Here is a 22,869-nt window from a genome sequence, read left to right on the forward strand (position 1 = left end):
GTGAAGCCATCTTTGACTCAGGGCCGCGCTGACAGGATAATGTTGAGTTCCTAAACATTTAGTGCCTTGTTATTCAAGCTGTGGAGGTTAAACGTCTATTGATTGGCTCAAGGCTGAAGGACCTATAGAGAATCAGAGAGATAAAAGTACTCAGAGCAGAGCTGCTGACAGAGGTGATTGGGCCAGCCGCCAAAATGAATTCTCAGCAAAACAGAGTTAATGATTACAGAACCTTATCACAAACTGTGATTGATTTACATCTTGCATGGGTCTTCATGTTTATTGATGCAATTGTTTACTTATTTGGTGCACAGAGGCTACTTTGGTTTTTCAGTCTGACTGGATGTGTAACAAGATGAAGCATGTTTCAGTAGATTGAAGATTTTATCTGCAAAATACTTGAGAATATTTCCTTCAGCTTGAAATGTGGTGTTCAAGGGTTCTTATGGCCTTAAAAATAAATGTGTGACATGAAGAAATGTTTTATTTTAAGTGATTGAGGATGAGAACTACAAAGTTTTGGACTTAAAAAGTTAGTTCCTGTAAAGAAATGCACTGTAATTATATTTGGAGAAGAAACTATAAACTGCATACCTCCCTCGTTTATTCACCTAATTTTTCATCATGTAATACTTTGAGCTAGTGAACAGATACAGTAAATAAGCATTTGCAGGTTATCGCTAACCTGAGACCAAATAGTGACAGTGACAGCTCACATGTTATAAAAAAGATCTGATTTCAGCTTCTTGGCATTTTCCATTTATTGAACTCATCTTTTTAAAACACAGTCAAACATCCCTTAGTAATAAGAAAAACATTCTACGGTACATTTTTATCTTTTTAATTAGCATGGAAAGGCCTCTGTCTGGCAACCTGATTACATCTTGAATTTGTTATTTCAGCACAAAACCCTTAAATCTATGAACCTAACACCACAACAGGGCTTGATTTGGCTTCAGTTAACAGGGTCTGAAGGCCTCTGAAAGCAGAATAGCTTCACTGAATGTACAGAGTGATATTATTTGAGGGGAAAAAGGAAAAATACGTTCGTTGGCTGAGCTGTATGAAAGTTTACATTATTAAAGCAGGAGAAAGCTGCAACACAACTTGTCCGACTAAACGAACGTAAAACTATCCTCCTGATGTTGTTTGCTTTAAGAAAAAAAAAAAAAGTAGTTTGATCTTCACAAAAAATCAATCTATGATGTTTTTGGCAATGAAAACGATCGACAATATTCCAGAGGCAGAGAAAATATGATATTCCCCCGGTCAGCCACAGGGGCTTGCATAAGCTGTGTTATTTGCAGATAGTTATCTGTTGACAAGGTCTTTGCCATGACACTCTACTCACCTATCTCCTCCATCTACTGCAGCAGAGCAGAGCAGCTGCCTTTTTCTGCTGCAGCCAGCACATTGTCTTCTCCTTCTGTTTTACTCTTATCAACATCAACACGCTCCAGGATGTTCTTTGCAGACACTCACATTTCGCCTGTGCTGTAGCTCTCATAGAAAGAAGCAAAGTAAGTCCCCAGACAGCATGTAGTCCACATCTTATTAACCCATCCAGGCCGCCATGATCGTCTTTTCCTCCCGGCTGCCGGTTCCTGTATTTTCATTTTACTGTGTTGCTTCCCAGACGCCTGCCTTTGAGATCGGACTTGGGGAAATGAAATGTGGTCATTGAGGAGAAGGTACAAATAGGCAGTGGTTGCAAATGGAGTTTGGTCAGTGGTCGGAGATTCCTATTCAGAAGATAGACAGGACTTTGTTCACAAACTGGAGTTTGAAGTTTCAAAGGGGAGAATCACACAAGTGTTACATCAGGTCTCAGCGATCCTTTGACTTTTAGCCCCGGGGCAGGAGTTTGGGTGACTGATTATAAGACAGCACTCTCTGGTCCATCACATTTCAACATGGCAGCCTCCCACTGGATTTAGCATGTATTTAACAGCGAAATGTCAGCGTGTTGAACTTCTGCTGCAGCTTGAATAACTGCTTATCAGTAATTTATCTTCGCGCTCATATACATTACAGTCAGCAAAAATAATGAAATCAGGATTTTGCCATAAACAACATACGCGTAATGCATAAATATTCACCAAAAACGAGAAGCAAAACACACACAGAAAAGCAGAAAGACACGGATTGAGTCTAATTGGAACTGGACATTCAATCTAAACTAAAATAAAACAGGCAACAACAGACTGCTGCCTCAAGACTTATGTGAAAGACTTCATTATTGTGGAGTTATAGATATATTTCATAATAAATGTACCCATCTCTCCTTTTCACGTCCTTTACATATTTACATATTAAGAAAATTAAATATATTCTAGATCCGAATTAGCAACGTTTAACCATTTTAGTTATTAAAAATAGTCTTCATTTAAGAGGCTCTTTTGTTGTTATCAACAATTTAATATCTTATTTTGTACAGTCAGCAGAGAGATTATGGTAGTAATTAGCCTGCAGTCATAGTGTCTGCAGTCATGCTAGCAGCTCTGTCAGGCTGTACACAGTGGCACTTTTGGCTAAATGCTAACATCAGCATGCTAACATTCTCATGATGACATTGCTAACACGCTGATGTTGAGCAGGTTTGATGTTTACCTCGCTGTGTTCACCAGCTTAGCTGAGTCTGTTAGCATGCTATTATACCGTATGCTAATTTTCACTAAACTCAGTACAGATGAGGCTGATGTCATTAGCTTAATGCTAGATAAAATTAAAAGTTGACTAAAACTATAAGACTGACACCACTATTATGCCTGCACTGTATACGAAGCTACAGCCAGCATCCGGTTAGCTTAGCTTAGCATGAAGACTGGAAACAGGGGGAAACAGCCAGGTTGGGGGGACTTTCTTTAATTGATATTTAAATAATACAATATATAAGGTGCTCCACTGTATTTTATTTACCAAGTAGGCCTACTTTCTGTCATTTAAATATCTGAATATTATAAATATTATATATAGTGCTTAGTTGCTTCACTTTGTGTCAAGTAACTTCGTCTTTCATCCTTTTAACCGCTCCAAGTACCGGTACGTGTATGCCTGTACAGAGGTGAAAAACATCATGGTTTTACTGGAGCTAGCTGTTTCCCTTAGTTTCCAGTCTTTGTGCTAAGCTAAGCTAACCGGCTGCCAGCTGAAGCTTCAGTGTAAGATGCAATTGTTCAACTCTAGTATTTAAAATACTTCATATGTATGTATGTGTGTATTTTACCTTTTGTTTTACTTTTGGGTGGTTTTCAAGCTGTTACAGGTTTCTACCACACCCTCACACTAACGTTTATATTTCCCAGGTCAAAACATAGTAAACTTAGTGTATTAGAAATACAATTTAAGTATAGAAAAGTCATTACGAGTAAACTAACTTTTTGTGCTTAACTTAAAATATCTTTGACATATACATACTTTTTAAAGCATACTTCTAAATAGATGTCACTAAGTTCTACTTAAATGCATTAAAAATTAATATATTAATTCTACAGTACTTAAAGTGGTATTTCAATGTACTTAAAAAAAATGAAAAGTGTACTTTATTATAAGGGTGTTATATGTACTTTAATTTCCCTTCATTTTAAGTATATTCTCGTATATTTCCAACACATTGGTGATATGGTACAATTGTGCTGCTCATGAATCCTGATTTTCACTGGTGCACTTTCGTACACTTAAAGTTTGTAAAAAGTTGTGCTAATTCAGCAACTATTTACACTTCCAGTATACTCAAGTATTGATCGTCTCATGTGACTCTCAGCAACAGTGGGAATTAAAGTATTTCCCAAAATGTGAAGCCATTCCCTTGACAAACATCTGTATTTATCTTTAAAGGACTTCTTCTCCAGCAGAACTTATAATTTCTCACCAGAATCTGCTCTGACTTCGTGCCATTGACGGGTCTTTGTGTTTTACAGCCCCCTGCACGTGTCCATGCAGCCCGTGTACTGTGGGAATGTAGGTACAGTGTGCTGAGACAAACCCCCCCACCTCAAAATGCAGATAAGTTATGGGGGAATTTCGAGCTAAGCTGTCCTATCTAACACATCAGAACAGTTTGTCAGTTCGTGATTAAGAAAGCTGCAAGCACGCAGATTATACTTTATAGTCCTGTGTATGATTGTTCCTTGAGGAGTTCACAGAAATTTAAGATGGGGGCAGCGATAAAAGCACTTTAATGACAGAGAAGATAAGATTTGCTGCGTGACTCATTCACTGATTCTCCCACCCTCAGCTCCCCTCCCCCACCGCTCGCTGCTTTGAAATAATCAGCACACGTCTTGAGCAAATATGGGCATTGCAGAAGAGCAGCGCGGATCGAACGTGAAGAAATGTCGTAATGGGCGACCTCTGTACACACAAGTGAAACAACAAGCTCCAACCGGGCTGTGTGAGAGCAGCCGCTAATCATTTTTTGATCACGGGCGTAGTTTCTGTTCTGTTAATCAGGCTGTTAAAGATCCTCACAGCATTCATTTACTGTAACACCCAAAGATCAATGAATCCAAACACCTGACTGTGTGAAAAGCAGAGTTTCTGTGGTTTAATCACAGATGGTCACTTCCATTTCTTCTCAATCCTTCTGATTGGATTACTGTTCATCAAAGCATTGAGCAGATCATCTCTGGATTCTGCACAGGAGCCTCTGAGAGCGTTATGCTGGAAAGAAAATCATTTTATGAGCGCCCAGTATAATTTGAGTGGTTAACAAGTTCACCTACATGGGCTTTACTGCTTCTGAGGTCTGGCTGAACTTGGGATCGTTGACCTACTGCTATGTACTGGCACTTTCTCTTCAAATACAAGACTACTGTTTGCTGTGTGACATGGAAAGGCGGCCACTTTGCGCAAGCAGAGAACGTATTTTTGAAAACAATCAGATTCAGGATTGCCTGTCAGAGAAAAACATACCTAAAAACTCAAAGCGTGTGTGCTTTTCCACCTCTTTCATATGCGAGAATACACGGCTCTAACTACCCCATTTAACACCATGTAAACACTTTATAAATGGAGTTTGCAGCACTATTGAGAGCAGATATAAGTACACTGTTGATGTGTTTGTCACCAATTAGAACTCCTCCTGTAGCTGCGAAGCATACATAACTGTCCTATTAACAGTCAGTGAATGATCAATATCACAGTGTTACGTAGCAGTAATCACATTTAATGATTCATGACATGAATCCCTCACAGCCTGAGCTCTGAGGTTCAGCAGTTTGACCAAAAAACTGTAACTCTAAGTGGATTTTTTAAATAAATATTGAAAGGATTCAGACCTATCTATGACTTAATTCACAGAATTTCGACTAAAATAAGTCCAGTATTATAACAATTCTTTGAAAATCACCTGTAAATAACTCGTCCTGTTACCTTTTAGGCATTCACACATGAGCTGCTGCTGAAAAACCTGTGTATGTAACCTGTTATTAATGTAGTTGTGAGCAGATATAAGAAAGCTTTGTATATTAAATACTTCATATATAAGTTAAATACTTTATCTTTAACCTTAGTATTGCTCACAAATTGATTAACACTTTATATTGTCCTTAAAGCGACATTATAGTGTTTCATTTTGTGTTGGGAACTATATATTATGCTGAGCACTAAATAAAGGGGGTCAAAATAAAGCATCATTGGAGAGAAGTTTTTCATTTTGACATCACATGTGAGAATAAATCACCTCCAAAAGGACAATTAACACATTTGTAACCACATGCAGAATTACATCATTTTATCTCTTTCATTCAGAAACAGTCGACTGAAGTTACAAAAGCGAATATTTAGACTGATATTAAACTGGATGTTTTTTAACAGTAGTTCATGAATTTATTAGCTGTTTTCATATGAGACTTAATGATCCTGGAGGTGTCAATATTCAGGCTTGCAGCATGCGCTCCATCAGACTGAGGCCGCTGCTCATGTCCTCCTCTGCTGTGACAATACGTTCTGAGCTTGATTGACTTTGAAGGTTAATTCTGATTAAACCCTTTGGGACGTGTTTAGAACAAAGAACAACAGAAACGGGGTCCCGGTGCTGAGGAAGAATATGTCTTTAACCATTTCTGTTCTCTAACAGGACATAAACACGCTCTGAATCATCAGCTGCCTTCCTAAACACAGACGTTGAGCTTTTGATCAGCCTCACGTGCACCTTGCATTTTCAAAAACAATGAAGTCTTTTACATAAAGGCATCACTTCACTTCAGCAACTGTTGTTTCCCTGTTAAATACGCAAGAATTAACTCAGATTTACCAGCGACGCATTACACATGGAAGCAGCTCTGAATCTGACAGACTGACGCGAACTGACTGTTGGGTTTCGTGTGGGAGAAGAGGCATTCAGAGGCTTTACTCCAGTAAAAGTAGAAGTACTATTGTGTAAAAATACTCTGTTACAAGTAAAAGTACAAAAGCATTAGCAACAAAATGTACTTTAAGAATCAAATCAGCACTCATCCCACTGAATGGACCCAGTCAGAGTTTTCTTCTTCTTCCTATTATTATTAATATTATTACAGACTGCTGCATTGCTGTTATTCATGTAGCTGGTGGAGCTAACATGAAGCTACTTTATATTTTGTTGGGTAGTTTAATCTGCAATAATGTGACCAAGGTTATAAATTGATGTTTTTTAAGTAGTTGTATGAGTTAATATAGCTGTCAGCATGAACCACCTGTATGAAATGACTGTTTTGGTTTGATCTTAGTTAAAATGTGCTGATTGTGTGTTTTGATCCTGATGGAACTATCTGTCAAATCCAACCCACCGCGTACTGAGGACACAGTAACATTTCACAAAACATTGATGAGGTCCTTTATTTTGTATTGTGTGCTGTAGTATTTGAAGTGTGCAGAGGAGCATCGGTGTGGATCTGCTGCGGCAGGAGGCTTTTTGATGGACACTTCATGTCCAGTTTGAACTAAAAACTGAAATTCAGGTTCAGTTTTTGAACCAACAGCAGAACCTGACCTGTTTTCACCTGCAAAACACACAAAACGACTATATTTTGTGTGTCTTTCAGTCTGGGCGTCTTGTCCATTGTTTCATAAAGCTCCCATGGCTGTCAGATACATGTGGTGGAGTAAAAAGCACAATCTTTCCCTCTGAAGTGGAAGTATAAAGTAGCATAAAGTGGAAATACACAAAGTACAGTTACTTTAAAAACTGCCCCTCAGCACAGGTCGCCCTGCAGACACAGGAAGCTCAGCTGCACCTTCGTTTGGTCTTTATAACATAACATGGACGCTGTCATTTGTGTGCATGTGATAACTGCATGCTACAGAAAGTGTCGGCTATAAAATGAGCTGGTTTGAAGTGGTGCAGCAGTGACTTGGCAGAGGATTGACCTGATACAGCCATCACGGAAGAATTGTTAATCCATTACTGACAGAGAACCCAGAAGCGATGGCAGATATCAAAGTCATGCTATCTCTTAAAAAAAAAACAAAAAAAAACACAAGCCTGTGATTTGGGGCTCGTTAATGATCAACCAGAGAGACACTCCACCTCTCCTCTGGTTAGCAGCATGAGGGAAGGAGGAGAAGGAGCTCTGCTGTCACTCACTGGTTTCCTCTCTGACACCAGTATGTTCCCATCACACTCAACTGGGCCAGGGAGCTACCTTTTTACTGGGCGGAGCTAGGCTAAAAAAAAAGGGAGTGGGGGGTGTTAGTGGAGGTGTGTGGGGGTGTGAGAAGGGAAGGAGGAGGAGGGGGGCACATTAGCTTCTTGGACAAGTCTTTCTGCCCCACTGTCAGGTAGTTGAGAGTTTGTTTGTCCAAAGCACTGGCAGACATGGACATGGCAGACTACAGCGAGGCTCTGGACCCAGCCTACACCACGCTGGAGTTCGAAAACATGCAAGTGCTCCCCTTGGGCACAGGTGAGTCACATATATGCAGCTCTGGCGTTGAACTTTGAAACTTTTACTGATTTAAAACTTTGGTCGGGAGAGGACAGAGGGAGCTCTGGCATGGAGTGATAAAAAGGGGTCATCTGTCCATCCGCTCGCAGAGGGATGATCCTGCACGGTGGTCTTCTTTTATCACCTCTGGCCGCGATAGTGAAACATTAAGAGATTTTGATTTACGAGACTCTACTCTCAGTGCGCTCAGGTCATTTGGTGGGAGCCATTTGAACCTGTTTCAGCTTGTGGACTGATGTGGTGTCAGATTGATTGCAGTGAACTGATATTCATCCTGTGATGAAGCAGTAGTTTGAGTATCACTATTGTAAATCTCCAGTTTCAAACGGTCTGTTCCCACAGAGTCTAACGTGAGGAAAAGGGGCTCAGGTTTTTGGGAAGTGCTCACAATGACACCGACTTATTTGTATGTGCAGTCTCCCATGACGTCTGGCTGAGATCCTGATTCCACAATCCCCAATGAGACTAAAAAACGAAGCTTGATGGCGAACATTAGTCAACTTTTCCATCACTTATATGCTTCTTCTTTATTATATCAATGCAAACGTCTGTTGAGTCACTTTTAATGTAAAGCTGGTGCTGTGACATGCTCTATGATTGATTGACCCAGTCTGGTGACTGTGTGGGTGACTAAAAACTGTCTCCAGTGATTGCCTTTTCAGAGGTAATCAAGATGACATCAATTATGCTCTGTTGACTCTGTGTGAGCCACTCAGGCAGGTGACGGATCCCCGCAGGCTCACATAAAGGCTGGTTTTGATCAGCCGTCAGTGGAGCTGATCACTGTACTCACTGCGGTCGTTCACGCCTCCTTTAATGCGTCCTGTAGAACCACTATTTTACAGCTTCTGAACTTCAGCGCTCAAACATCTTGATGACTGTCAGAAAATAAACTCAAATAAAAGCACTCTTCCTCTGGTTTTCCTGCTGGACTAAAAGTCTGCCTGCTGACCTGATGAGACTTTCCCCCCTCTCTTATTGTGTCAGACTCCTCACCGGCTGAGAGCGCCAACATGAACGCCAGCAGCCACCTGGGGGCGGGCAGCCTGTGTGCCATATGTGGAGACAGAGCCACCGGCAAACACTACGGGGCGTCCAGCTGTGATGGCTGCAAAGGCTTCTTCAGACGCAGCGTCCGCAAAAACCACATGTACTCGTGCAGGTGAGGCCGAAGAGGAGAAATACTTCGATTTTTGCATTCTGGCCTACTGTTGATGTGCCACTGAGGCAAAGCATTGCACATACGCTCCTGCCAGGAGAGACTGCGACACTGCAAAGCATGAACCTCTATTGTTTTTCTCAGTAAACTGGCAATAAAAACTGAAAAATTAACTAAAAACTAATGATTATTTTCATTATCAGTCAAACTACAGATTATCTAATTTAATAAATTACTCTATTTTTTCTATAAAATATCAGACAATAGTGAAAAATACCTAATATAATTTCTTACAGGTCAAGGTGACACCTCCAAATGTGTTTGTCCAACCAGCTGTCCAGAATACAAATATTCTCAGTTTAATATGAAGAAAACCACCAAAGTCTCAAACTCATGAAGCTGGAAACAGCAAATGTTGGCTGAAAATTGCTGCAGATGAATTTTCTGTTAATCAACTGATCGATTCATCTACCAATCATTGCAGCTCAGATTGCGTCACTCATCCAAGCTTGTTTTTTTGATTCTATGGCAGGTTCAACAGACAATGCATTGTGGACAAAGACAAGCGAAATCAGTGCCGATACTGCAGGCTGAAGAAATGCTTCAGAGCTGGCATGAAGAAAGAAGGTAGGAACCTGTAAACTATATGGCTTTCAGATTCTCGTGGAAACACAATTTCCCTTTTTTATCAGCAAATCAGTACCAGAGTGTGAGCTGTCTCCCCACTGAATCGACACGACTCATGTGAGAGTGTTGCAATACCCACGAGAGTAGTGCTTTGTTAATGTTCACTCGGTGGAGCGCTGAGGTCTCTAACCAGCTTATGCTGAGCAAACATTTCCAGGCAATAATAGCCATATACTGATAAACATGACATCCTGGGGAGACCTATTTTTCTTTTAAAAGACTCTGCCTTCCTTGTGCAACAAAGAAGTGAAAATTCATTCATTCATTCATTCATTGTTTTCCTGCAGTTTTCAATTAATTTCAATTAATTTCTCCTCTGCGAATCTGATTGTGAACACAGCAGCAGTGATGATCCTGTGTTTGTGCTTTCAGCTGTGCAGAACGAAAGAGACAGAATCAGCACCAGGAGATCCAGCTACGAAGACAGCAGTTTACCATCCATCAATGCACTCATCCAGGCAGACGTACTGTCAAGACAGGTAAGACCTGCGAAATCACGTCTATGATCAGCGATCAATGGAGGCCTGGAATGACTTCACGTCTGCGCTGCTCTGTCTAGATCACCTCCCCTGCTCCGATACTGAATGGCGACATAAGGACCAAAAAGATCGCCACCATCACAGACGTGTGTGAGTCCATGAAGCAGCAGCTGTTGGTGCTGGTGGAGTGGGCCAAGTACATCCCAGCCTTCTGTGACCTGCCCCTGGATGACCAGGTGAGACTCATGCACAGACACAGTGTACATAGCTGTATAGACCCTCTGGTCACTCATCAACCCGTCTGCTCAGAGCCATAGTGTGGGCGACAGGAGTCAGTGAATGTCCCTCCTAAACAAACAAAAACAGCTGAATATTTATGTTTACCTTTGTTCAGCTTTGTTCTTGTTCTTAGCTGCATGTTTCTATCTGTGTGAAAACTGTCAAATTGCCTTTACGTGTGCGCATAGTTTGCCAACAAAACTGATTCTGATCGTGATAAATTAAGAAAATCTCTAAGGACTATGTTTTTTTTCCATCACTTAAACCTCACATTCTTCAACCATGGTGGTTAATGTATTTTAATCCTGAGTTAGAATATGATGAGCTAGTTTTAAAGTTATATCCTCCCTCAAAAAAAAGTGCAGAATCATTAACAGTGTGATCACCAGGCCCTGGTAACTGATTTGCTGATGTTATATCAGTGACAGTGTCTTCCGTCTGGGTTTTCTCTCCTCAGCTTACACAGTGAGCATCGGATGAAGGGAGAGAACCATCAAAAACATTCAAATCAACATGTGGAGGATTAATATTTCACTGCAGCATCATCACGCAGCTAAGAAGTAAATGAATTCTGTGTATTTCAGGTGGCGCTGCTGCGAGCTCATGCTGGAGAACACCTGCTGCTCGGTGCTGCAAAGAGGTCCATGCTGTACAAAGACATCCTCTTATTAGGTAAAAGTGACACGAGGGGCAGTATTTCAGTGTTTAACCACACTCATCTCTGCATTCTGCTCAAACCAAAACAGAAAATACACTTACATTATACTGTTTGAAGAATGCACAAAGTACACTTTGTGCTTTTTATCGCCTTGTAGTATATTTAAGTGTACTCATGTAGTCCTTGAGTACCACTTGAGCAATACTTGAGTATACTTGTAAGTGCAAATAGTTGCACAATTGGCACAACCTTAAGTGTACTGAAGTACACCAGTGAAAATCAGGATTCATGAGCATTCAAAACACACTTGCAGTACCAACTGTATTATATCACCAGTGTGTTGGAAACATACTTAAATATACTGAAAATTAGGTGAAATTACAGTACACTTTTTAAAAGTGCACTTTAGTACAAAAGTACAATTTATAGTACACTTACAATAAAGTACACTTTTCTATAAGGACTTTAAAATACCTCTTTAAGTATTGCAGAATTAGTATATTCATTTTTAAAACATTTAAGTAGAACTTCTAGTCAGAAGTACACTTTTTAAAAGTAGATGTCAAACATACTTTAAATTAAGCACAAAAAGTCAAAGTATACTTGACTTTTCTGTACTTAAATCATATTTCTAATACACTGAAGTGTACTACGTTTTGACCTGGGTCATCCTGGACTACATTCGAAGGTAATTTTTTTAATCTGCATGTGATTCTCCTGCAGGAAACGACTACATCATTCCCAGAAACTGCCCGGAGTTGGAGGTGGGCAGGGTAGCGGTGAGGATCCTGGATGAGCTGGTGCTTCCCTTCCAGGAGCTTCAGATAGACGATAATGAATACGCCTGCTTGAAAGCCATAGTTTTCTTTGACCCAGGTACTGCTGCAGACTCGCTTTTGGATCATGTTAGCTACTGTTCAACAGCAATATCAGTCAGACTCAAAGCTGGAGTTTTCTACACTCCATATGCAGACAGAGAGCTCCAACCTAATAACACACTTCTCTCTGTCTCTCTGTTTGTTTGCCCACAGATGCTAAAGGTCTGAGCGACCCCGGAAAGATCAAGCGGATGCGATACCAGGTCCAGGTCAGCCTGGAAGACTACATCAACGACAGGCAGTACGACTCCCGGGGCCGCTTCGGGGAGCTGCTCCTGCTGCTGCCGACGCTACAGAGCATCACCTGGCAAATGATCGAGCAGATCCAGTTTGTCAAACTCTTTGGCATGGCCAAGATCGACAACCTGCTCCAAGAAATGCTTCTCGGAGGTGAGCTCTTTGTACCGGCATACTCAGTATACAGAGTCCTCATGTTTAGTAGACGACACAGAGGACTGAGCCGCTGAAGGGACTGACTCACTGTATACTTGGGTGTTTTGTTTCTCAGGTTCTGCCAACGAGGCTCCACACGCACCTCACTCTCTGCACCCCCACCTGGTCCACGAGCACCTCAGCAGCAATGTTATAGTGGCCAGCAGCATGCCGACGCCGATCCATAATGGTCAAATCTGTAAGTACACAGCACATCAGTACAAAACGTGCAGTACAGCTGCTGCGGTATCTGAGATTTGTCCTCTGTCTTCAGCTTAAATATTGAGGTTTCTCACTGCCACATACATGAAGAACTGATGTTTGATTAGTGAACAGCAGCATTAATCTAAGTGAACTGAAATCAACGATATTTTAATTCACAGAGACGTCAAATTCCCCTCCCCAGCTCCATGTGCAGCCTAGTCAGGTAGCTGGAAGGACAAACAGGCTTGGCAGAATAATCCTCTAAATTCTTCATGGAAACTAATCTGGCTTATTTTGTCAAAGAGAACTTCTGTTATTCTTTCTTAACATGTTTAATGCTCTGAGAAATTTCACAAAAGTGCTTATTCTTTATCTGAAAATTGTGTTGCCCCAAGACATGTTATACCACAGACTGGTGAATATACACCTGCTTATGCTGCAGTTTCTCCCTCTGACTCGCTGCTGTTGTTTTGTGTTCTACTTTTCAGCCACTCCTGAAACCCCAATCCCGTCTCCGCCTACTGCCTCCAGCTCAGAACATTATAAAATGGCTCAGGGGGTCATAGCCACCGTGCCCAAGCAGCCAACCTCCATCCCTCAGCCTACCATCACAAAGCAAGAGGCCATCTAACGATCCTCTGAGTCCTTATTCCTTCAGTTTTTTATTGTGTTCAATCAGGGTCTTTATATGTACGTTTATACTCAATCAGCATTGAAGCTGTTAACTTGACTGAAACAATAAAGTAGCTAAATATGTCAAATGTAATTGCAGTGATGTCCCTTGCAGATTGCTGTTTTTCTTCAGGGATCTATTTGTTCACACATGCAGCTGCCGTTGAGCTCCACAGCTCAGCGAAGGCCAGAAAAAACTACAACCATCAAAACTATCCAGACGTGCTGTTGTTCTGTAAGATCGACACGTAGAAATACATTGTTGTATATATAGCTTATTACTGGGTAACATCACTTCCTTTAGCATGGCCTCAGAGTGTGCAGTAAGGCTTATGTTAGACATGGTGACCTGATCATGTCAGTATTTCATGAATGTTACAACAGGCCTTACATTGTCATGTATTTAGTGTTGCACAGTATTTTATTTTATGTTTATTAGTGATAAAATGGTGTCAACTTTCAGTAGGAACTCAGAAAATTTCATTTTATCAAGGCTAAAGAAAATCCCTTGAATGAGTTCAGCTCTTTGCTGTCTCTTTTAAATATTCTGTGACAGGACTAAAATTTCTGTGCTTTGTTTTATGTACTGGAAATGCATATTTACAGAGGTAAAATTTAACATGTTCAAATGTATGCCAAGAAATGTTGGTGCATATGATAAAGTCTGTGGTGCAACTTTGTAAAAGTCACAGGCAGACACACTGAGGAAGTTTCCCAATGATATGTTGTATTGGTTTTTAAAAAATGTATTATATTTTTTGTTTAGTACTTCGTCGTGGTTTAACTGATGGAATAAATTGTGCCTTGTAACCTGTACTGCCTTACAAATACAGGCAATGTTTTGCCTTAACAATGTGAAGATGAACTAATAAATCTCAAGGTCTATTTTTACATTGAATTTTCTGCAAACCATATTTTATACTAAGTATGACAGTAAGAGAGGAGTGAATGTATGCTCTGAAAAACAACCCATACAACTCAATAATGAAGTCAGACATGTTGGAAAGTGTCTGGTGGAAAAATTGGGTCCAACGTGGCAGTGCTGCCTGAACTAAGGCAAGATGTGGCTTCAGACTGATAAAGTACCATAAAGTCATTATAGATAGCACTGATTTAAGACACAGAGAGGTGAGGGACAATTCTTGTATTTATGTCTCCGTTGCAGCTGAAAAAATCTGCCGCTATTACAAATGTGCTGCATTCAGGCTGCGGCGCCACCGGGAGGATGCTGCGGACAGCAGACTGACATGACGGGGGTTTGACGTCGACCTCAGTGGAAGCTTCAGCCATGAAGGTCATCCACAGATATCCGAGTACAGTACTTTTTCTCACCAAAACACAAAACACTTACGCCTACATCAATGTGAATCCATTAGTTTGACGCAATACTTTTCAAATTTGAAGTGCACGTACCTGGCAGACCTGGAGAGGACGTACAGTCCGCGGTGTGAGCAATATGCAGGCAACCTCTGCCATCTACCGCATTCAGGTGTAACTGAATCATCCGACACGTCGACAGAAATGTGAGAAGGAAATTCAGGTCGTATCAACCCTTTGACCATGCAGTTCAACCGATGAACTAACCAAACAATTTTCAAAAAAACGACAAAGGTGGATAGGTAGAAACTAAGAAATACAACTCTATGCAGTATACATGAAATACTATCTCCTTCTATAAAAAATACAGCCTCTGTTTTTATGTTTGCGCTGTAAATATAGATCCACCGCTTCAAATTAACAACAATAATCTATAAGCGTGAACAAGTATGACATTTTTATTTATATTAGGTTGCAAGATGTGAGGTTCAGGTGCACTGAAGACGTGCGAAAAGCTGGCGGGGATTCAGGGTGCAACGTTTCTTGCGATGTTAGTCAGTCATTTGTGACCATTACGTTATTGAAATAACTGTTTTTTAATTTTAAAAAAAACGAGAGACTCACGTACCACACACAAAAAACTATATTTTCGAAAATTTGTTTTCAATTCTGATTGTGTACATATCGTGCCTTGGTACTTCCCGAGTTGTACCTGAAGGCAGCATAGCCATCAAAACAACAGACATACGGCTCGACTGCTCTGGCGCGTCGGCAGCGCGTCACGTGACGCATACGGCCCAATGAGAGAGCAGCGTTTCTCTACCCGGAAATAGGATTTTCCTGACAGGTCGGTTGTGATTTTTGACACTGGTTTTGAGTCGTCACGCTTGTGTTTTTGAAGACATTTCATCACTTGCCAATGGCTGCTCACAAAAGGCATCTATGTGTGTTGTAGTCGGTTCATGTTAAACGCATTTTCGGGTTGGTATTCCATCATTATTCTGACTTTAGTTATGTCGCATCGGTTCTGCTCAGGATCAGGTTGTATTAGCCAGTTCGTGTCTGCTGAGGCTCTGACTCACTGCTGAGCACAGACACACAGTGAGCATGTTTGCGCTGTAATAGGGATTTCTCCTGCTCTTGTCAGATATTAGGTAACATTTTAATTTCAATATCTGTTGACCAGTTCAGGTGAAGTGGTATTATTGGATGTAAAGTATGTGTGTGACACCTGCCAGAAGCTAACATGGCAGCCTAGGAGCTGGTCTTTCTTCTGGTGTTTTCATAGCCGCTCTGGTGCCTCTTGTGTGCTGCTTCCCAAACAGCTTCACCCAGTCAGTCCATGGCTGATCAGCATGAGTCCATCGATCTCAGGTCTCCTCCTGTGGACCCATCAGCAGCTGCGGGACACAGCTGGTTCCCTGGACCCCCTCCCCCCATCTATTCCTGCACCCTGACCCCTGAGCTGGTGGCCAAGGCACGGGAGGAGCTCCAGGAGAAACCCGAGTGGCGTCTCCGGGATGTCCAAGCACTGAGAGACATGATACTGAAGGTCTTGTGTTGTGCTTTTTTTGCCATGTTGACATTCATTTAAACAGCCTCTTTTCTGTTTATATGCTGCCAGTTTAGTAGAAAACATCCCTAAAATTATAAGACTTTGTCTCTATAATTCCAAAATCTGTCAAGTAATGAACGTTGGCATTGAAGGCTGACTCGGTTTCTCAGACTTGGCTGATTTGAAGAAGTGCAAGTACAAGATAAAGACATACTGGATATGCTCACATAATTAAAAGAAAACTGTCACGATGAAAATTATTGATAATGACACACAACAAAGCAATAACCTTAGAATTTCAAGGGGTGAACTGAAGAAGGTCTTCTGTTAGCTTTTGAAAGATATTCTGTATTTTTTGTTTATTTCCCACAATTTCACGCAAAGATCAAAATCAACAATGTGCTGCTTTGTCTCAAATACTTTCTGACTTCTTCATCCTGTGGCTCTCAGCCCCAAGCCCTTTTGTTCCTACTGAAGATTGTGAAACAGCTGGGCACTGTAGTTTTTGGCAAACGTTACTTGAACAGGAGTAAATAATGCATTTGATGGAGACGTTTTCAGACGCAGACTTTGTGATCGAGTGAGTATTTACAGCAGCAGAGAGTATCGCCAGACTTGTCACACGTCTCGCTTCGTTTGTGACGTTATTCACTGAGTTCATGTTTTTTCGCCCGACTCTGCAGGAGCAGCCAAATCTCAGGACCAGACTGGACGACACCTTTCTCCTGCGCTTCCTGCGGGCCAGGAAGTTTGACTACGACCGCGCCCTGCAGCTGCTGCTCAACTACCATGGCGGCCGTAAGGCTTGGCCGGAGGTGTTCCAGGACCTGAAGCCATCCACAGTGAAACACGTCCTGGACCTGGGCTTTCTCACGGTCCTGCCACAGCCGGACCCCAACGGAAGATACATCCTCTGTCTCCGGCCAGGTTGGCGTCAGCTTCATTGGCGAATTCAGCAGTTTTAAGCACAGACTGCAGCCAGTCACTGATTAGTCTATCGGGACAGGCTTTATTCATGACCTCAGTATCCTTTTCCAGGAAAATGGAAACCAAACGATTATCCGTTTGTTGACAACGTGAGGGCCATTTATCTGACTCTGGAGAAGCTGATCCAGCCGGAGGAAACGCAGGTGAACGGCATTGTCATTTTAGCCGACTACACCGGAGTGGGCATGTCACAAGCGTCCAATCCGGGTCCATTCCTCGCCAAAAAAGTTGTGAGCATCCTCCAGGTGAGAAATCGTACCAGCTCACCATCTGATGACACTTTTATGTTTGAATTAAATGAATTTTAAAATGAAGAACTATGATATTGTTTTCTGAATGCAGCATTTGCTCAAAAAGTGATTTTATTTTGTAATGACACAGCAGTAAACATGAGTAACTGAGTTAACACACGAGAAAATGAACCGAGCTCGAGATTGGTCATGACTGCAGAGTGTGTAATATTTACACAAGCACACAAAACGTCTGCCAAGGACCAGCTGTGACTGTTTCTGTTGCTCTTCTAATTCACAGGATGGGTTTCCAATCCGAATCAAGGCTGTTAACATAATTAACGAGCCCAGGATTTTCAAAGGCATCTTTGCTATAATTAAGCCTTTTCTGAAGGAGAAGATGGCAGAGAGGGTAACTATCGTCCTTGAATTGTCTTTGACTCTTTTGTTTGAAACAAAGGACTATTTTGAATCGTGTGCCTCGCTTTCATCCGCAGCCTGTGTGCCAAAATAACCGCATGGTTTCATCTGTGAAAATGGAACGTCAGGGAGATTCTTTTCAGAGGAAAGAACTCAGACCACCAGAAACAAAACCGCGTGTTTTCTAAAATCTCATGAGAGGCTTTGCTTTGTGTTCATTTCAACCTGCAGTGATTGATTGTTATTCATGTGGACGTAGTGGAAGCTAGCTGGCATGTTTTCACCTTTCATGTTAATATGGCAAACTTGTTAGCATACACTTGCTTATTTACACAATCAGCAGATACGCAGCAACATTAGCATTTAGACTCATTTAGCATTTAGTTTGTGCTTCATTAACTCTAAAGGGGAAGATCTTTGGCTGCTAGATACTCCACTGTGTTCATTAGCTAGTTGCTAACTTTGCCTGTTGGTGCTGAGCAGGTAACATCTTGTTGCCTTTTAACAGCTTTTCTATTGAAAACTTTGCTATGAGAGCTGTGGGAATGAACCAAACAGTAAATCTGTGGGCTTTTAAACCAAAACAGTGAGCTGAAGAAGCTATAAAGCTCTGCAGAGCTACTACGAGTGACACCTTCAACATGAAACACTGTTCATAGCCACTTTAATGAATGAAGCTGACGGTGAGGCCGGTGATGTCACTGACCTGGCATCTGTGCTCCCTCCTCATACAGTACATCCTCCACGGCTCAGACCTGCGCTCTCTGCACCGGAACATCCCCCGCTCGGTTCTGCCGGAGGAGTACGGCGGCACGGCGGGCCAGCTGGACATGTGCGCCTGGTCGAGACTGCTGCTGGACTGTGAGGAGGAATTTATAGTGGAGTTCTGCCAGCCGGATCCACTAGAGGGCGTGGTGCTCCCAGACTCCATGCTGTTTGAAGGGCAGCAGGCCAGCGGGCAGGACGACGACAGCTTCAGGGGGCTGCGCTCTCAACTTTACTACTGTTACTGATGCACACTGTAGGTGCACACGCTCCCATCACCAAGAGGACATTTTCTGTTTCATTTGAAACATGTGTGTAGACTTTTACAGGGCAAGTTGCCAATATTATACATGATTTATTTTACTAACCAAGCAGCACTGCTATAGGTGAGTAGTCTTTTCTAGTTTACACGTAGCCCAGCATTTAACCGTGGTTCCAAGGCAGCTGCAGGCTCAGGCACGGAGGTTTCTGACTCGAGCAGATGCATGTTTAGTCATTACAGGTGGCCTCCCAATTATCATATATTACATTTCTTCAGTAGTCAGGCACCCATATGTGCAGCCCTGATTCCAAAAATGTTGAGACACTGTGCAAAACATAAAAAACAGACTGCAATCATCTGCAAACAAACTGTGTTTGAGAAGTGTTCCTGAGTCACCTTCATCCAATCATGTGTTCACAAAGTGGTGAACTCGCTCCATCCTCTACGATCGACTGAGCCTTTCCAGGATGCCCCTTTCATACCCAATCATGATCCTCTCACCTGTTACCAATGAGCCTTTTTACCTGTGGAATGTTCCAAACAGGTGTTTTTGGAGTTCCACATCTTTCCCAGTCTTTGAAACGTGTTGCTGCATCGGATTCAGAATTTATTTACGAAAATCAGTGAAGCTGATGAGCTCCAACATTATAATAATATAATCACATAATATGTAGTCTTTGTGCTGTTTTCCGTTGAATATGTATCAAAAAGGAGCAGCAAATATCACATTCTGTTTTATTTATGTTTTACACAGTGTCCCAACTTTTTTGGAATCTGGGTTTTAGATTGAAACTCAGTTTGCTTGATGTAATCTTTCCTCCTGTTCACACCGGCCATTAATAGACGCCTTCATAAAGTGCATCCAATGTAAGAGATGTGGGACAAAATCCACTGTCCTCATTTCGTGTTTAACTGAAGCTGAAATGAGGCTTCATCGGTACCACTTAACATGTGGGTATCAGAAACTCTGTCCAGGGAATTCCACACTACAAACACTAACTTTGGAAGTTTAAAATCCATTTCTGCCTGGAACACAGACTGTGGATTTGTCCCCGATCTCTTCCACTGGAAGCGTGTTCGGAGGGATCTTCAAACGGCCAAACTGAACAGGAGGAATGATCACAGCAAGCAAAAACTGTGTCAATGTACATACGGGCATGTCAGTGCTGCTTTAAGACAGAATGGAAAACGTGGCCATTAGTGTTCTGTCTGCAGGGTCACATCTCCCCACAACAGTTTTTGTGTATGTAACTGTCCAGTACATTGCCTTAAACTGTTATTAACCTGTAGATTTTGCCATGTATCATCAGTCATGTTGAATTTGTGTGTACCAAAGCAATATTCATGTGTATTTTCATCAGGACTTGCATTAGAGCGGATATACTTCGTTGGATGGCCGGTAAAAGTTTTTGCTGAACATCTAACTGCACAGTGCTTCAGGGCCTTTGTTTAGCTGACGCTTCAGCTCGAATCTTCTGAGAGGATTATTTTTCTAACTTCAGATAATCTGCCTTATGTTTTTGTTAAACCTTTTCTGACCTGTTTGCCTGTGTTTCATCACTCGGTCTTAACACGGCGCCATCACTGATCACAGGAGTCACATTGGGAACATTCAGCTCTGACTGCATAGACATCTGGTTTGCCAAATTTTACACCAGGCCATGTACACAAATGTGCAATAATGTTGGATCTGCTTTCTCGCAGTAGCCCGAAGCTAACTTGAATTATTTTCGTCATCAGTCTTTTATATTTTTATTTCAAGCATGTCTGTGACTATAAGCTGTATTGTGTTGCAGGATATTTATCGTCGGTAGTGAAGACAGTAAAGTAAAACTCGAAAGGAGAAAGTGCTATTTGTGTCTTGTTGTTCTGGGATGCTGTTGTTGGCAGAGAGTGGTGGGAGGCTGCAGGCTCTGGGGAAGATGTGGGTATTTTCACAACATTATTGCAACTGACTTGAGCAACGTTTCCAAATTGGGCTCATGGGTCCCCAAAGACATCCGAAAAACAGTGGTGGAAGATGTATTACTTCACTAGAAGTAGAAATACCACAGTGTAAAAATACCCCATCTAAAGTAAAAGCCCTGCATTCAAACATGCACTTAAAGGACCAGCGTGTTGGCCTTAGTGACATCTAGTGGTGAAGTTCCAGATTACAACCAACTAAATACCTGTAATCTCATCCTCCCTTTCCAAATGCGTAGAGAACCTATGATGGCTGCGAAAAGCGTGAAAGGCCATCTTTAGAGCCGTGTGTTTGGTTTGTCTGTTCGGGGCTGCTGTAGAAACATGGCGGTGCAACATGGCGGACTCTGTTGAAGAGGACCTGCCCCTCTGTAGAGATAAAGGGCTCGTTCTGAGGGAACAAATACACCACAGTTCTCATTTTCAGGTGATTATACACAAATTAAAACAAACTTGTGGGTATTATATTCAATTTCTGCCAATGGCTCCCCTTAAATCCTACACACTGTTCCTAAATATATATAAAATATTTAAAGAATGCAGAATTAGCCCTTTCAGATCGCTGCGTCATTATATACACTCAGTTGCCAGTTCATTATTTAATTGAATATTTAATACTAATGCAGCCTAATTAGACAGTCCAGCAATAAATCCTACCTCAATGAATTTTACAAAGTTTCAACAATTGTAATGTTCATGAAGTAGGATTCATTGTTTAACCAGGTGTACCTAATAAACTGGCAACTGAGTGTATATCAGATTGTCACAGATGTGTTAACATTTAAGCAGCATTTGTGCTGTGAAGTAAAAAGTACAACATTTCCTGAAATGTAGGAGTCAAAGTGAAAAGTGAAATTACAGTATTTAAGTAAGGTTCAAGTATCACAAAAGTACATTTATGTGCAGTAAATCAGTAAATGTACTTTGTTTCCAGCACTGCAGAAATATCCATGTCAGTGGTGTTTAACAGGCATCAGGTGACTGAAGCAGATTTCAGTCACTATTGAGAGAGTACAAAAAAGAAAAGTCTCCTAATCGGAAATATGGAAATGAAGTCTTTTAAACAATGAAGAGCTGCGTCTCACCGTCGAGATTAAAATAGGTTTGGAATGAGAGTCTGCTGCTGTGACGTTGGATCGTTTCCATCTGGAAGATTCGCACAGAACTCATTAATTTGTTCTGTCTCTTTCATGAGATTTTGCCTTTATTTTAACTCCACGCTGCCCACGCTGTCAGATATTGTTAGTCTGCTGTTTCCATGACATTCGTCTAATGAACACGACTTTTTGTTGTGCACTCGTGTAATCTGAGTTTATAACAAAACAAAGTGAAGAAAGGCTGATGGATTAAAGGGGAGCACAGGCCATTTTAGTTATTTCATCCGTGGCTCTGGAGGAGCTTTCCAGAGTATGAAAAAAAAACCTACCCTGATGACGTCATAGTGATGTCATCCAGGTTAACTGGGCTGGGACTTGAATCTTGATTTTTTTTTTTTTTTTAACAAAAAGTCTTGCTTGTGAACGACTGAGCCTTTCCAGGATGCCCCTTTCATACCCAATCATGATACTATCACCTGCTACCAATGAACCTGTTTACCTGTGCATGTTCCAAACAGGTGTTTGATGTAGTAATGCTTCTGGAAATACCTGCAGAACAGCACTGAAGTGTTAAATCACCTTCACATATTGCCTGGCATTCATATAATTATCTATTCTTTTCAGAGAAACACATGCTTAGGTCCAAAATGTAATTGTAATTCAACACCAGAGGCACAAACTGGGGCTATGAGGGGTGTAGTGGACATGTGTTGCATTGTGGGAAATGTAGGATCCAGCGTTTTTGGAGCTTCACCCGAACAATTGAATTAAAAAAAAAGAGGATATTTTGGCCTCTTGGGCTTATCTCTATTGAACAGCTGCCTCCTGTGAGGCCCCCACCTTCATGGAAGCGCAGTATTAAACCGCTGGAGCCCCTTTAACATGGTGCAAATGA

The 22,869-nt window shown here is 41.5% G+C and overlaps 2 protein-coding genes across 3 annotated transcripts; both read left to right on the forward strand.

The window, feature by feature from the left end:
* Positions 1-7,777: 7,777 nt before the first annotated feature.
* On the forward strand, positions 7,778-14,272 carry hnf4a (hepatocyte nuclear factor 4, alpha). The gene is made up of 10 exons (XM_076741881.1): positions 7,778-7,886; positions 8,916-9,090; positions 9,620-9,714; positions 10,147-10,253; positions 10,334-10,489; positions 11,117-11,204; positions 11,914-12,066; positions 12,222-12,458; positions 12,577-12,699; positions 13,193-14,272. Exons 1-10 carry the CDS (start codon positions 7,799-7,801, stop codon positions 13,333-13,335), a joined length of 1,365 nt encoding a protein of 454 aa, XP_076597996.1. The 5' UTR covers positions 7,778-7,798; the 3' UTR covers positions 13,336-14,272.
* Positions 14,273-15,520: 1,248 nt separating this feature from the next.
* ttpal (tocopherol (alpha) transfer protein-like) lies at positions 15,521-20,607 on the forward strand. 2 transcript variants are annotated; one of them, XM_076742027.1, is made up of 6 exons: positions 15,521-15,674; positions 16,019-16,245; positions 16,932-17,175; positions 17,287-17,480; positions 17,767-17,877; positions 18,620-20,607. In XM_076742027.1, the coding sequence occupies exons 1-6, from the start codon at positions 15,656-15,658 to the stop codon at positions 18,896-18,898; spliced, it is 1,074 nt and encodes a 357-aa protein (XP_076598142.1). In that variant the 5' UTR covers positions 15,521-15,655; the 3' UTR covers positions 18,899-20,607. The 2 variants fall into 2 exon arrangements, with proteins under 2 accessions (XP_076598142.1, XP_076598143.1); XM_076742028.1 differs by having other exon boundaries at positions 15,521-15,540.
* The last annotated feature ends 2,262 nt before the right edge of the window (positions 20,608-22,869 follow it).

The sequence above is a fragment of the Chaetodon auriga genome, chromosome 10 (genome assembly GCF_051107435.1).
Source record: "Chaetodon auriga isolate fChaAug3 chromosome 10, fChaAug3.hap1, whole genome shotgun sequence".
In the NCBI taxonomy this organism is placed as follows: domain Eukaryota; kingdom Metazoa; phylum Chordata; class Actinopteri; order Chaetodontiformes; family Chaetodontidae; genus Chaetodon; species Chaetodon auriga.

What these genes read in the sequence shown, in the direction of transcription:
- hnf4a (XM_076741881.1), top strand. Translation starts at nt 7,799, where the DNA reads ATGGACATGGCAGACTACAGCGAGGCTCTGGACCCAGCCTACACCACG. An exon ending in AGTGCTCCCCTTGGGCACAG is followed by an intron (nt 7,887 to 8,915) that starts GTGAGTCACATA and finishes TTATTGTGTCAG; the next exon opens with ACTCCTCACCGGCTGAGAGC. An exon ending in CAAAGACATCCTCTTATTAG is followed by an intron (nt 11,205 to 11,913) that starts GTAAAAGTGACA and finishes ATTCTCCTGCAG; the next exon opens with GAAACGACTACATCATTCCC.
- ttpal (XM_076742027.1), top strand. An exon ending in CATCCTCTGTCTCCGGCCAG is followed by an intron (nt 17,176 to 17,286) that starts GTTGGCGTCAGC and finishes ATCCTTTTCCAG; the next exon opens with GAAAATGGAAACCAAACGAT. An exon ending in AAGTTGTGAGCATCCTCCAG is followed by an intron (nt 17,481 to 17,766) that starts GTGAGAAATCGT and finishes TCTAATTCACAG; the next exon opens with GATGGGTTTCCAATCCGAAT.